The 16,138-nt window shown below is 43.3% G+C and overlaps 1 protein-coding gene across 1 annotated transcript in view; it reads right to left on the bottom strand.

The window, feature by feature from the left end:
* Positions 1–4,364: 4,364 nt before the first annotated feature.
* LOC115459355 (zinc finger protein 420-like) overlaps positions 4,365–16,138 on the bottom strand; it is a 49,514-nt gene continuing 37,740 nt past the window's right edge. Inside the window, exon 7 of the mRNA XM_030189193.1 lies at positions 4,365–5,512. Coding sequence (XP_030045053.1) covers positions 4,695–5,512 — 818 coding nt within the window. The 3' untranslated portion in view covers positions 4,365–4,694. The remainder of the gene's footprint in view (positions 5,513–16,138) is intronic.

Below are 16,138 nucleotides of genomic sequence, written 5' to 3'. Positions count from 1 at the left end.
AGGGTTAAGTGACTTGCCCAGAGTCACAAGGAGCTGCCTGTGCCTGAAGTGGGAACTGAACTCAGTTCCTCAGGACCAAAGTCCACCACCCTAACCACTAGGCCACTCCTCCACTCCACACATATTCTCACATACTCCCAGGAATCCCCAAATGGAGACACACCGGTACTTGTATGAAGCAAACAAAATCGAGCCTAAAGTCAACAATGTCTAAGAATGTTAATACGGAAGAAACAGCCAATCAAATCTGACTGCTTGTAATCTCGGATGAGAAACAGAGCACAGCTATGGCATCAGTAATGTTTGCCCACTGCTGGGTACTTGTACCAAGGAGGTAACCTCTTTGATTTGTACCGCAAGCAGAAACCCCTACACTGATGATAGCTAGGTCCTGGCATGACCTGCCAATATGGCGACTATAAAATTCACTAGATGCTAAGTGTCCAAAAAGTGCATCAATCAAAACCTCATGATAGTAGAGAGTAATAATCATCCCTTCGCTCAGGACAACAGTACGTGCCTTACGATCGTAACTTTTCTACACTCCCTTACATCTCAGTCTTATGCGAGAGCCCTTCACCTGGCTTGCTTACCTCTTCAAGAATTAAACAAAGCCTATTACCACCAACCATTTGCGACGCTGGAACTGCAACCCATCTGCCTGGCCAAAGGACCTCTGAACTCCATGACATATGGCAGATCCAAACTGCAGTTTAAGGGAACTGGAAGCTAGAAAGAGTTGCGCCAGATTAAGCTGCCTGACCTGATAACAACCAGAGATAAGTCACAGAAGAAACCATTAACGAAGCTGAGGATTGCAGATCAGATGCGAGCAGAAGTGCTAGACCAAGAAAACTTTTCAGGCTCCCTGCAGAAAGAGGGCAAGACTTAGGGAACACAGTATTTTAAAGAACCCGTTGTCGATATTGGCTCCACCTCCCAGTTACTCAGGCCAACCAACGGCTCAAGACACCGGACTGATGTCATAGGCTGACACACACAAGGAGCTGCTCCTCCCCCAAACCACCAATCCTGACCCCTGGGGGGGGGGGGGGGAGGGGAGCGCTGGCCCAAGCATTGCACATGGCCTCTGCCATATTATCCGCAGCCACGCTTGTATGCTCTAGCAGGCCTTCCTTTATCTTTAAATTTCTGTTTAATTTACAAAACTATTTTTGGACCATTTGATAATCAAGGTACCATCTAGACTAATTAGGAATTCTAATCCATTTGCATATCCTTCACTGAAAGATAAGAGAGGTTAAGGGGCCCTTTTAATAAAGGATTGCTGCGGCAACCCGGAACTACCACCGGCCCAACATGGGTGCTGGCGGCAGTTCTGCCCCCAGCACATGCCATTTCCGGCGCTAAGTGAAATATTGAAAAACTTTACCGCCACCTCACTGGCTGATGGTAAGTGTTCCCCTCGAAATGGCCGTGCAACAAGCGCAAACTTACCGCATGGCCATTTCATTTTTGGCTTTCACCCGCTGCGGAAAAAGGGGCCCTTGTGCATGGCAAAAACGACTACCAACGCCAGTGCAAGACCCCATTTAGTGCAGCTTAGTAAAAGGGCCCCTTAGGTTGGCTGATCATTTACTTTCATTTCAAGCAGCAAGATTAGATACAGCTTTTCTTGATTTGTTATTATCAGCTGAGAATTATATGCACTTTAGAAAGAATCTTAAAACACACTTTTCCAGGAAATTAGTTCTGAATTTGAAAGAATGATACTTTTAAAGAAGCTACTTTTGAGTTATTATTTGCAGTTTTATCTTCAACAAGGCATACCACAACGATCAATAATTGTAAATGTAACACATTTTTTTTTTTTGTACCCTGTGCTTTCCCACTCATGGCAGGCTCAATGTGGCTTAGGTACTTATTTGTACCTGGGGCAATGGAGGGTTAAGTGACTTGCCCAGAGTCACAAGGAGCTGCCTGTGCCTGAAGTGGGAATTGAACTCAGTTCCTCAGGACCAAAGTCCACCACTCTAACCACTAGGCCACTCCTCTCCTCCTCTTCACTTTACCTATATACAAATCTGTTTTCTTCTTATATCTGTTTGTTTAATTTTATTATGACATCCATATGTCTGTATGTAACACCAATTGCTATCTTCTAATCTGGATTGGCGTATGCCATAACGGTACATTGTAAGCCACATTCAGCCTGCAAATAGGTGGGAAAATGTGGGATACAAATGCAACAAATAAATTTATTTCGATTTTGCTCACACCTTTTTCAGTAGTAGCTCAAGGTGAGTTACATTCAGGTACACTGGATATATCTCTGTCCCAGGAGGGCTCACAATCTAAGTTTGTACCTGAGGCAATGGAGGGTTAAGTGACTTGCCCAAGATCACAAGGAGCAGCAGCGGGATTTGAACCGGCCCCCTCTGGCTTGCAAGACTGGTGCTCCAACCACTAGGCCACTCCTTCACACATTATTATCTAAAGGGTTTAAATAGCATAGACTCTCTGATTATAATTTTTTTATTGTAACTTCCAGGATGTTTGATTTCTGACCTAGATAATGTGCGGCTTCTTTTTGCTGTAATCCACATAGAAGCGGCAAGCTAACAGCGGAATATAAGGTATGTTGTAAAGTAATGTAATAGGAGAGATGGAGTGGGAATTTGAGGGGATAGCGAATACTTGGCAGTTTCTGATTTGAGTGGGGTATATTGATGGGTTGGGAGAATGAGTGAGAGTGTGAAGTGCGCGATATGAGAAGAGAAGCAAGATAGGGGATGATGTGGGGAAAACTGAGACAATGTGAATGATCTGGAAGACTGGAGAGAGGATGAGGGGCATTGAAAAAAGATGGGAGTAATGGGAAGGGGAAGGTGATTGGTCTCTGAAGGAGTCTGAGTGAGGGTAGAATGGGGTTAAAAATATGGTGAAAGAGAGGCTATTGGGCAGGGGTATAGGGTAAGAGACAGAATAACCTTGGAGGCAAGAGAAGCAAGGAGAGACAAGGATGGAGCTGGGACTGATTGGATGGTGAGATGCAGTGGAGGGTAGATGAGGGCTAAGACGGTGAGTAGAGATGATGGGAATGTCGAACTAAGGAGGTGGATGAAAGATGGGGGAGTGGTTTAGGAGACTAGGTAAGGGAAAGACTGAGGGGGCAATGAGAGTGCTGAAGAGGGAAGGAGGAGAGGGAGATGGTAAAAGCCAGTAGGTAGATGAGAAGTGAAATAGAGACTAAGGCCTTTGACACGGTTCCGCACAAGCAACTGATAAATTGAGTGCTCTTGGTATGGGACCTAGAGTAACTGATTGGGTTAAAAATTGGTTGAACGGAAGGAGACAGAGGGCAGTGCTCTGAAAAAATGGATGTTATCAGTAGAGTACTGCAGGGATCGGTCCTCGGGCTAGCTCTTTTTAACATCTTTGTGAGTGATATTGCGGAAGGGCTGTCTGGTAAGGTTTGTCTCTTTGCGGATGATACCAAACTCTGCAACAGGGTGGACACCCCGGAGGGGTGTGGATGAGATGAGGAAGGACCTAGTGAAGCTGGAGCAATGGTCCGATATCTGGCAACTAAGATTTAATGCTAAAAAATGAAGGTCATGCACTTGGGTCACAAGAATCTGAGGAAGTGGTACAATATAGGGGGTGAAGTGCTTCTGTGTACAAAGGAAGAGAGGGACTTGGGGGGGGGGGATTACCTTAAAGCTTCCAAACAGGTACAAAAAGCGATGGTCAAAGCCAGAAGGATGCTTGGGTGCACAATGAGAGGAATGACCAGCAGGAAAAAGAGAGGTGATATTGCCATTGTATAAGTCTCTGGTGAGGCCTCATTTAGAGTACTATGTGCAGTTCTGGAGACCGCACCTACAAAAAGATATAAACAGGATGGAGTCGGTCCAGAGGGCGGCTACAAAATTAAGTAAGTGGTCTTGAACACAAAAAATATAGGGACAGGATTATGAACTTCAACTTGTATATGCTGGAAGACATGAGGGAGAGAGGAGACATGATAGAGACCTTTAAATATCTCAAAGGCATTAATGTACAAGAAGTGAGCCTTTTTCAACTGAAGGAGAGCTCTGGAATGAGGAGGCACATGATGAAGTTAAGAGGGAATAGGCTTAGGAGAAATCTAAGAAAGTATTATTTCACAGAAAGGGTGGTGGACGCGTGGAATGGCCTCCCAGTGGAGGTTATGGAGTCGAGGACTCTGTCAGAATTTATGTTTAAATCTGTTTTATTGGCAGTAACATTAGAAAACAGCCAACTTTGTCAAAGAACAACGCTAATACAGAATGTCATCATACACACTAACATCATTATGCATTTTCACATTTTCCCCCCTCCCCATCCCATCCCCCTACTTCATCCCTCTCAACCTCCGGTCGTATTCCATGGTCCTTTCTATGTTAATGTGTCTTGTACTTGAAATCTATTTATTAAGTTGCAACCCACAACAACAACCACAGCATGAACAAACTGATAACCTTAAGACAGAGAATCCATCTGCCCAGTCGCCTCTAGGACCTTGGCTCTTCTGGCCCTTCATTGACCGTTATCCTCTCTGTCCTCTGTCAGAATTTAAAAAGGCATGGGATAAGCATGTGGGATCTCTTAGGAAAAGGAAGAGTTAGGGGTTATAGAGGATGGGCAAACTGGATGGGCCATTTGGCCTTTATCTGCTGTCATGTTTCTATGATTCTACATATAATGTTTCACTCCTGGCTGTTTTCTTTACTACACTCAGTATATGTACGCAATTTCATTCTTGTGTGAATTTTCTGGTGCTTTGTTAGGTGTCCATTTTGACTGAAACTTTTACCACACTCAGAGCATGTATGTGGCTTCACTCCTGTGTGAATTCTCTGGTGCTGGTTGAGGTTTTGCTTGTGCCTGAATAATTTACCACACTCAGAACACGTATATGGCTTCACCCCTGTGTGGATTCTCAGATGTGCTGTGAGGCTCCCCTTGTAAGTGAATTGATTACCACACAAAGGACAAGTAAATCGTTTCTCTCCTGTGTGGATTCTCTGATGCATTATGAGGGATTCCTTCCAACTGAAGTTTTTACCACACTCAAAACACGTATATGGTTTCATTCCTATATGGATTCTCAGATGTGCTGTGACGCTTCTCTTGTTATTGAATTGTTTACCACACACAGGACAAGTAGATAGTTTCACTACTGTGTGGCTTCTCTGATGCGTTGTGAGAGCTTCCTTCATACTGAAACTTTTACCACACTCAGAACATACAAACTGTTTCACTTCTGTGTGGATTCTCTGGTGGGCTGTGAGAGTTCTCGAGTGACTGAAGCTTTTACCACACTCAGCACTTGTAAATGGTTTTGCTGAGTCGCCTGTTGAATTTTTTTCTTTATTTTCTGAAATCCTTTGATATTTTCCCTTTTCTCCCCAGTCAGAACAGAAAGCGGTTTCTTCTTCTTTTTCTGATGCCTTTTCCCCTTCAGGCTTCTCATTGATTTTCCAGTGCTGTGTCTCGATATTACTGTTTCTGGGATAATCTTTTTCTAGATGTTAAAAAAAAAAAAAAAAAAAAAGAGAACATTGGGCATTATTATAGTTGAACAGTTTAATGAGTTCAGTAATACAACAGCCTTTTGTAAATTAGACACCCACGCTGTGCAGGAAAAAAAGTTACTCACCTGTAGCAAGTGTTCTCTGAGGAGAGGAGGATTATTATTCTTACTGTTGCGTGACATCATCAAGCCTGTGTGGGAACAACTCCCTAGTATCAGTTCTAGAAGACTTTGGAAAGCATAAAATGTGCTTGAGTGTGGCCTTCAGGTGCAACCAGCTGAGTCTAATCTTAACAGCTTGAAAAGTACAGCTCTGAGAGGAGGTGGGTGGGTCAGTAAAAATAAAGAGCCTGATGTCTTCGAAGAACACCAGATACAGGGAAGTAACAGTTTTCTCCCAGGATAAACAGGATGCAGCTATTCCTACTATTGGGACTCCCTAGCTACCTGGCCGACTTCAACAAAAGTCTGGTAACAGACTAGGTCCTAAAGCATTAACACATTATGTACTTTTCTATTTTTTTGGAAAGACAGCCTGGAACTGAACGAAAGAGGCCTAGGGGGACTGAGTTGGATTCTAAACCCCAAATAGATTCTAAGTGTCTGACACATTCTGGAACAGCGAGTAATTCCATGACATTTAAACCATGAGGGCTAGGGATTTCTTTTTAGGAAGGATAAGGGAGGGCCACAGAGGTTGAGTGGTGGTGCTGTATGTGAAAAATTATATCAGAGCAGCTGGAATGCAGGGGACCCCGGGGAAAGGAAGACGCTATATGGATCATTATGGAAAGAGAAGATGGAACCTATATCCACATGGGTGTTGTCCACAGATCTCGGCAGTAAAAGCATTCAGCGTCGGTGTCTCAGCTTACAGGTCTTTGTGGACCTGGCGTGGGCAATTAACCCGAGTCCCTGAGGAAAGCATTGAAACCCGCGGTGTCGGGCGTAACCAGGGGAAGCCTATGTGGACTACATATTTCAGAGACATGGACACGATTTAAAGTTAAGTTTATTATTTATTGAGCACATTCAGTTGGAGCACTCTTGTGTGTTTGCAATAGCACTTCCAAAAAATTCATAATTAAGGGATAGCCCGATGAAGAGATGCTATGCCACTAGGCAAAATAACTAATGATATTGCCTTTATAAGTGGTATCTCCTGAGAGTTCTCTTATATAAATAAAGAAAAAACAACAAGAATTTGTATATATATAAACAATGCTTAAAGAGAGAAAGTAAAAGGTAATTTGCAGGCATGGAGTTAAGATCTTTGGTTTTGTAGTTCATTTGTGTGTTTTTACCAAAGAGCATTTTTGGGAAGATTTTGTGTTGGTCCACAGATCTCCAGCACTGAAGGTGAAGCTGGACAAGGGTCTGTGGTGCCCGATGCAGAAGAGAGCCCAGGTGCTGGAAGAGGAAGAGAAAGTAACAGAGTTCAAGGGGGTCTCTGTTAAAGATACTTTGGACAATTATGTGCTGTGAGTGAAGATGAGCACTGCCTACATGGAGGGAACCTGGCATGGACTCAGCCTGGACACAAGGAGAAGACTACTGAACGTATTACTGTGGGAACTACTTCCGACTTTGCCAAGTTCATTTTTGAATAAACCTTCTGAAATTTCATTAAATTCTATTAGGTCAACCATATCAGACTTGGGTACATCATTACTCCTGATTGTTTGCATTATGAGAAGTTCAATAAATAATAGAAAGAAAAAAACATAACGACTGACGTACTGTGTCAAACTAAAGTTTCAGCAAGTCAGGTATCCCATTTTCAACATGGGCCAATCCAGGTCAGAAGTACCTTGCAGGTTTCCAAAATGTAGACGGATTCCAAGCACTTCTTCTTGGGGATTAGCAGTGGGTTTAGGCTTATTGGTACTTCATGTACTGCTAATCATAAACAGGTCTTAGCAGTTCACAAACACCACAACATATTAAAAGAAAGAAAAGAACTCCATGTTTCAGACAAGATACACCTATTCACACGCATCCAAAGAGTCACCACTTTCTCCAAGTCCACCTTAATATTTGTGCAGGTCACACCATGATATCTCCAATCTAATTTCTGTTCCTCTCCTCCCCCCTTCTTCCCTGCCTTTCTCTTGAGCTCTGTGGAATGCCCGCTCTGTCTGTAACAAACTTTCCTACATCCATGACCTCTTTATCTCTCGTAGTCTCCATCTGCTTGCCCTAACTGAAACTTGGCTTTACCCTGAAGACTCTGCTTCAGTCACGGCTCTATGCCATGGAGGTTATCTTTTCTCCCATACTCTTTGCATGGTTGGCTGCAGACGTGGTGTCGGGCTACTACTTTCACCCTCTTGTAGATTTCAACCTCTTCTTCCACCTCAGTCTCACTGTTTTTCTTCCTTCGAAGTCCACTCCATCCGTCTACTTGCTCCTCTGTCTCTCCAAGTAGCAGTCATTTATCGACCCCCTGATAAGTCCCTTTCTTCCTTTCTTTCTTTTTTTTTATTCTTTATTTATATATTCAATATATCATTAACAAGGATAACCTTGCGAACATAAAACAGGCAAGTAATAAGTATTAATAATATTCTCAACCTGCATTATTCAAAACTCAAAAAAGAATAATAAAAAAAAGAGAAGTATCTTATACAGGAAAAGAAAATTAGAATTAACTAATCAATTAAAGAAACACAATTAGCCTTTCTTAGACCTCAAAACACGAGGGGGGAGTGATAGAGTTAGAGAAGTAATCAAAACAAGTAACATTTACAGAAGTAAAAGCTGCCATTTCTCCAAATTATTTTCTACATTTACTTCAGTTGTTTCATTTCTAGAAACGATTTCAGTTGTTCCGGTGAAAAGAAATTATATTTAGTTTCACCTAATTTAACTACACATTTAGCCGGATATGCCAAAAAGAAAGATCCCCCAATATCAATTGTATTTTGTTTCAAAGCAAGAAACGCCTTTCTTTTCTGTTGTGTTTGTTTTGTCACGTCTGGGTACATCCAGACTTTAGATCCACAAAATTGAGTTTTGGAATTCCGAAAGTAAAGTCTTAAGATGTTATTATAATCTTGCTCAAAAACCAAAGAAATTATTAATGTAGCTCTATCCAATACTATTTCCGTTGATTGTTCCAATATTTCAGAGATATTTTATAAATCAGGCATATTCTGTTCAATACCTTGTAATTCCCCCTTTGGTTTAGGAATAAAATAAATCCTATTTATTGGAGGAATAGAGTCTAGGGGAATTTTTAGTACCTCAGTCAAATATCTTCGTAGTGTATCAATCGGGGTTACCCCCGTTAACTTGGGAAAATTCAAAAGACGGAGATTAAGCCGTCTATTATAATTCTCTAGCTGTTCAATTTTCCTCCTCATTTTCATATTATCTTTAAGAGCCACATCTTTAAAATCCTTAAGCGAGTCCACTTCTTTCCTCAAAGTTGTCACTTGCTTTGTTAAATCTCCTTTTACAGAATCAACAGTTGATTTTAAACCCTCAAACTTGGCATTTAAATTTATAACGTCACCTGAAGTTTTCTGCAGTGTAGTATTCATCAGGTCCAACATCACCCAAAGCGTTTCCAGTGTCACCTCCGGACTTTTTACTGAGGGAAACTGAGTTCCATCAGCTTTCAGAGTCATTTGTTGCGGTCCTGGGTCCTCGCTGGTTGCCCCTTCCGATACACTTCCGGAATCAGCGGGGTTTCCCTCCAGGGCCGCAGTCGACGCTGGACACGGGTGGATCGTCGAAATGGATGGTGGCGAAAGGGAGGTTTCCTCTCCCAGCGGGGAACTCACTTCTCCGAGAGCCCCCGTTATGGGATCTTCTTCCCTCTGAGATTTGGAGAAACCGGGGAAGTATCATTCCAGAGACGCTTGGGCCGGGGAAGACGTCAAGGTAGGCTGAGGAACATTCCTTAACGCTCCCTTCCTATTAGAATGAGGCATTATTGCACAAAGGTAAAATGAATTTCCCCAAAACGCTCAGAGCTCTCTACCGGCCTATCGGTCCGGCAGCCATCTTGACACGCCCCACTCCCTTTCTTCCTTTCTCATAGACTTTGATGCCTGGCTTTCCTTCTTTCTTGAACCTTCATCTCCTTCCCTCATTCTTAGGGATTTTAACATTCATGCTAATGATCCCTCTGACTCTTATGCTTCTCAGTTTCTTGCTTTAACATCATCTTTCAATCTTCAACTGTGCTCCACTGCACCCACTCACCAGAATGGCCACTGTCTTGATTTTATCCTCTTCTCAAACTGCTCACTCTCCAGTTTCTGTGCCTCAACTCTTCCCCTCTCTGACCATCATCTGATAACTTACACCCTCCTCCCTAGTCCTGTCCAATCTTAACCAAAACATTTAGGAATCTACTCTGTCCTCCAGTGTTTCAAATCTCTTCTCTACCACTATGTTATCCAAGTCTGTCAATGAGGCTGTCTCTTCCTATAATACTATTCTCTGCTCTGCTCTGGATACTCTTGCTCCTCCCATTCCCCGTTCTGTAAAACGTACCAAACCCCAACCTTGGCTGACCTCTAGAATCCGCTACCTACGTTCCTGTGCCCGCTCTGCCGAACGCCTTTGGCTGAAATCCTGTGCCCATGCTGACTTCATACATTTCAAATTCTTGCTGACCTCCTTCCAGTCTGCTCTTTTACTTGCCAAACAGGACTATTACATCCAGTTAACAAATTCTCTTGGCTCAAACCCTCAACGTCTCTTTGCCACACTGAACTCTCTCCTCAAAGTTACTTCACCTCCAACTCCCCCTTCACTTTCCCCCCAGACTCTGGCTGAGTTCTTTCATGATAAGGTTCACAAGATTAAACTTGAATTCTCAACCAGGTCACCTCCACCCTCCAACCCCTGCCTCCTTTTCTTCAATCACTGAAGAGGAAACTACACATCTTATTTCCGCCTCGAAACTAACTACCTGTTCCTCTGATCCTATTCCCACCCATCTACTTAACACTATCTCTCCTACTGTCATCCCTTTTATCTGTCATATCCTCAATCTTTCACTGTCCACTGCGATTGTTCCTGATGCCGTAGTCACACCACTCCTTAAAAAAACCTTCATTGGATCCTACCTGTCCTTCCAACTATCGACCCATCTCCCTCCTCCCTTTCCTATCCAAGATACTTGAACATGCTGTTCACTGCCGTTGCCTTGACTTTCTTTCATCTCAAGCTATTCTTGATCCACTTCAATCTGGCTTTCGCCCCCGTCATTCAAACTGAAACAGCGCTTGCTAAAGTCTCCAATGACCTGTTCCTGGCCAGATCCAAAGGTCTCAATTCTATCCTCATCCTTCTCGATCTATCTGCTGCTTTTGACATTGTTGATCACAGCCTACTCCTTGATACGCTGTCGTCACTTGGATTTCAGGGTTCTGTTCTTTCATGGCTTTCTTCTTATCTTTCCCAGCATACCTTCAGTGAGTGACATTGCGGAAGGGTTAGAAGGTAAAGTTTACCTTTTTGCGGATGATACTAAGATTTGTAACAGAGTGGACACCTGGGAGGGAGTGGAAAACATGAAAAAAGGATCTGCGTAAGCTAGAAGAATGGTCTAAGGTTTGGCAATTAAAATTCAATGCGAAGAAATGCAAAGTGATGCACTTAGAGAGTAGAAATCCACAGGAGACGTATGTGTTAGGTGGGGAGAGTCTGATAGGTACCGACAAGAAGAGGGATCTTGGGGTGATAGTATCTGAGGATCTGAAGGCGACGAAACAGTGTGACAAGGCGGTGGCCGTAAGTAGAAGGTTGCCAGGCTGTATAGAAAGGGGAGTGACCAGCAGAAGAAAAGAGGTTTTAATGCCCCTGTATATGTCGTTGGTGAGGCCCCACCTGGAGTATTGTGTTCAGTTCTGGAGGCCGTATCTTGCTAAGGATGTAAAAAGAATTGAAGCGGTGCAAAGAAAAGCTACGAGAATGGTACGGGATTTGCGTTACAAGACGTATGAAGAGAGACTTGCAGACCTGAACATGTATACCCTGGAGGAAAGGAGAAACAGGGGTGATATGATACAGATGTTCAAATATCTGAAAGGTATTAATCCGCAAACGAACCTTTTTCCGTAGATGGGAAGGCGGTAGAACTAGAGGGCACGATACGAGATTGAAGGGGGGCAGAGTCAAGAAAAATGTCAGGAGGTATTTTTTCACGGAGAGAGTGGTGGATGCTTGGAATGCTCTTCCGCGGGAGATAGTGGAGAGGAAAACGGTAACGGAATTCAAACATGCGTGGGATAAACATAAAGGAATCCTGTTCCGAGGGAATGGATCCTCAGAAGCTTAGCTGAGATTAGGTGGCAGAGCCGGTGGTGGGAGGCGGGGCTGGTGGTTGGGAGGCGAGGATAGTGCTGGGCAGACTTATACGGTCTGTCCCAGAGCCGGTGGTTGGGAGGCAGGGATAGTGCTGGGCAGACTTCTACGGTCTGTGCCCTGAAAATGACAGATACAAATCAAGGTAAGGGATACACAAAAAGTAGCACATATGAGTTTATCTTGTTGGGCAGACTGGATGGACCATGCAGGTCTTTTTCTGCCATCATCTACTATGTTACTATGTTAGTGTATACTCTAGTGGATCCTCCTCTACTTCTATCTCACTGTCAGTTGGTGTACCTCAGGGATCTGTCCTGGGACCTCTTCTTTTCTCCATCTATACTTCTTCCCTTGGTACTCTGATCTCATTCCATGGTTTTCAGTATCATCTTTACGCTGGTGACTCCAGATCTACCTCTCCACACCAGAAATGTCAGCCGAAATCCAGGCCAAAGTATCAGCCTGCCTGTCTGACATTGCTGCCTGGATGTCTCAGCGCCATCTGAAACTAAACATGACCAAGACTGAGCTTCTTTTCCCCTAAACCAACCTCTCCTCCTCCCCCATTCTCTATCTCTGTGGACAACACTCTCATCCTTCCTGTCTCATCAGCTCGTAACCTTGGGGTCATCTTCGACTCCTCCTTCTCCTTCTCTGCACATATTCAGCAGACTGCTAAAACCTGTCGTTTATCTCTCTATAATATCACCAAAATTCGCCCTTTCCTTTCTGAGCACACTACCAGAACTCTCATCCACATTCTTATCACCTCTCGCTTAGACTATTGCAACTTGCTTCTCACAGGTCTCCCACTTAGCCATCTCTCTCCTCGTCAATCTGTTCAAAATTCTGCTGCACGACTAATATTCCGTCAGTGTCGTTATGCTCATATTAGCCCTCTCCAAGTCACTTCACTGGCTTCATATCCGTTTCTGCATACAGTTCAAACTCCTCTTATTGACCTATAAGTGCATTCACTCTGCAGCTCCTCAGTACCTCTCCACTCTCATCTCTCCCTACATTCCTCCCCGGGAACTCCATTTACTGGGTAAATCTCTCTTATCTGCACCCTTCTCCTCCACTGCTAACTCCAGACTCTGTTCCTTTTATCTTGCTGCACCATATGCCTGGAATACACTTCCTGAGCCGGTACGTCAAGCTCCATCTCTGGCCATCTTCAAATCTAAACTAAAAGCCCACCTTTTTGATGCTGCTTTTTTTTTTTTTTTTTTGTTACATTTGTACCCCGCACTTTCCCACTCATGGCAGGCTCAATGCAGCAGGCAAGGAGCTGCCTGTGCTGGGAATCGAACTCAGTTCCTCAGGACCAAAATCCACCACCCTAACCACTAGGCCACTCCTCCACTCCTTTTAACTCCTAACCCTTATTAACTTGTTCAGAATCCTTATTTTATCATCCTCACTTTAATATTCCCTTATCTCTTGTTTGTCCATCCTAATTAGATTGTAAGCTCTGTCGAGCAGGGACTGTCTCTTCATGTTCAAGTGTACAGTGCTGCGTACGTCTAGTAGCGCTTTAGAAATAAGTAGTAGTAGTAGTTAATAACGGTTATGCAGTTTTCCTGCAGGAACTCGTCCAACTCTTTTAAAAAGTCAGCAGACCAATGCTGTTACCACATTCTCCAGAAACGAATTACAGATGTTAACTATAAATTGAGTGTAAAAGTATTTTCTCCAATTTGCACCTGCTCAGTGTCTGCCTCTTGTGCCCCTTATAACAGCCTATTTTCTATGAAGGAGTGGAAGGACAGATGGTGGGAGATGGTAGACATGATGCAGGTGGAGGGCGTACAAAAAGATGGACACAGGAGATATGGAAAAGGAATTGAGGGAGATACTGGGAAGGGGGCAGGAAGGGAAAAGAGGGGGGTTGATGACCGTGGGTGAGGAGAGATGGAAAACTATAGCTAGAAGCAGTAAATAGAGGGAACGTGAAGACTGGATGGTGAGGAGAAATTTCTGGATTGAGACTCAGAAAAATAAATGGAAGAAAGCTGAGTGTGAAAGATCAATACATGTAGAGGAGAAAGTGAAGGAGACTGGAGACAAAACATAGTAACATAGTAAATGACAGCAGATAAAGACCTGTACAGTCCATCCAGTCTGCCCAACAAGATAAACTCATTTTACATGGTATGTGATACTTTATATGTATACTTGAGTTTGATTTGTCCTTGCAGGCAAATGAACAGGAGGCTCTGGATATCAAGTTAACAGGATAGAGGAAAGATGAAGCAGAGATTAGGAGCAATATGATTAGAAAAATGAAATCACCAGACAACAAAGGTAGAAAAAAATTAATATTTTCCATTTAGTGAACAGAATATGAGTTTTGGGATTTGCCATCTGCTAACTTTATATTAACTTTATAACTCCTCACTGGCCTCCCACTTAGCCAAATCCCCCCTTCAGTCCGTTCAGAACTCTGCTGCACGTCTTATCTTCCGCCTGAACCGATATACTCATATCACCCCTCTCCTCAAGTCACTTCACTGGCTTCCGATCAGGTACCGCATACAGTTCAAGCTTCTCCTACTAACTTACAAATGCACTCGATCTGCAGCCCCTCCCTACCTCTCTACCCTCATATCCCCGTACGTTCCTACCCGTAACCTCCGCTCTCAAGACAAATCCCTTCTTTTAGTACCCTTCTTCACTACCGCCAACTCCAGGCTCCGCCCTTTCTGCCTCGCCTCACCCCACGCCTGGAATAAACTCCCTGAGCCCATACGCCAGGCCCCCTCCCTGCCCATCTTCAAATCCTTGCTCAAAGCACACCTCTTCAATGTCGCCTTCGGCACCTAACCATTTTACCTCTATTCAGTAAATCTAGACTGCCCCAACTTGACATTTCGTCCTTTAGATTGTAAGCTCCTTTGAGCAGGGACTGTCCTTCTTTGTTAAACTGTACAGTGCTGCGTAACCCTAGTAGCGCTCTAGAAATGTTAAGTAGTAGTAGTATTTTGTACAGAACTGGTGGAAATGCATCTTTCTGTTTCTCTGATGTTATGCTGCAAATAGAGCTTGGCTTCTTGCGATTTCAGGCAAATTTTTTTGTCTACATATTTCTACTTTTAGCTTGTGGTCATTTATCCTATATTTTGAAAGTGTCCATTTTTGTTCGGCATTTGTGGCCAAGGCCAGGTGTACTCTTAGAATTGAGTATCTGTGGGGATCTATAGTAATCCAGCCTGTTCAATTTTCAAAAGGGTCTACTGATGTTCTGGGCTCACTGCAATATGGGCTGGTAGATTTGTTCTATAAATCCAGAGTGACTTGAGGGTTTTGTATCAATTCATAATCCCCCAGATTCTTTATAGCGCGCCTAGAGATCTGTGCTGAAATCAGTGCAGATTCTATAACAATGCATGTAACTTAACAATCGTAACAAGCTAATCGGTGCTGATAACAGCACTTAACAAGCAATAATGAACACTAATTAGCACTGATTAGAATTTAGGCACACAAGTCACTAAATGTATTCTGTAACGATGTGCACCGAACTTCTAATGTGCGCAGGCAAAAAGGGTATGTTATGGGCATTTCATGGGCATTCTGAAATTCACGCGCCTAGTTATAGAATATGGCCTAGTGTGCTTAAATCTATGCACTGGGATTTACGCCACGTTTTTGTTGGTGTAAATGGATGCACGCAGATTTAGGCACTGAAATATCAACTAAGTATATTCTGCTTAGTCGGCACTGATTTCAGCGCCGCTTTTTTAGGCGCCATATGTAGAATATCCCCCAATATGCCTGCAATTGGAAAGGGGTTATGTTGCTGTTACCGAGATGAAACTAGGGGCAGATATTTTACACAGTAATTTCTCGTATGGACGAATGCACTAGCTCTATTCTGCTCACATTGTTGTGTCAGGAATGCTTCTGTGAATGCAGAATATATGTTGGCTTTTAACACTGGGACTATACAGGTTGGTCAGGGGTCAGTATTTTTTTTATATTAGAGTTGTAGGCCACGTAATTTAACTTAAAGAATTTTTTTTTTTAGTATAATCAATATTGGCAACATATTCATTTTGTTCTTGTGCATAGCTTGGGGATTAAGTTGTGTTCTTTTTTTCTTCATGCAACTGCCCGAGCAGTGTTCTGAATGAAGACATCTCCTCACCCTCCTCGAGTTTTCAGAGGGCCACCATCTTGGGGTCCAAGAGGAAAACTTTCATGCCTTTGGGAGACAGTAATGCTTCTGAGGTAAGAGGGTTAGAAAAACACGCTGCCCCCTCCCAGTCCACCCAAAAATGTGCTGCT

This window comes from Microcaecilia unicolor, unplaced genomic scaffold (genome assembly GCF_901765095.1).
Source record: "Microcaecilia unicolor unplaced genomic scaffold, aMicUni1.1, whole genome shotgun sequence".
In the NCBI taxonomy this organism is placed as follows: domain Eukaryota; kingdom Metazoa; phylum Chordata; class Amphibia; order Gymnophiona; family Siphonopidae; genus Microcaecilia; species Microcaecilia unicolor.
This window is presented reverse-complemented; position numbering and strand designations above follow the sequence as displayed.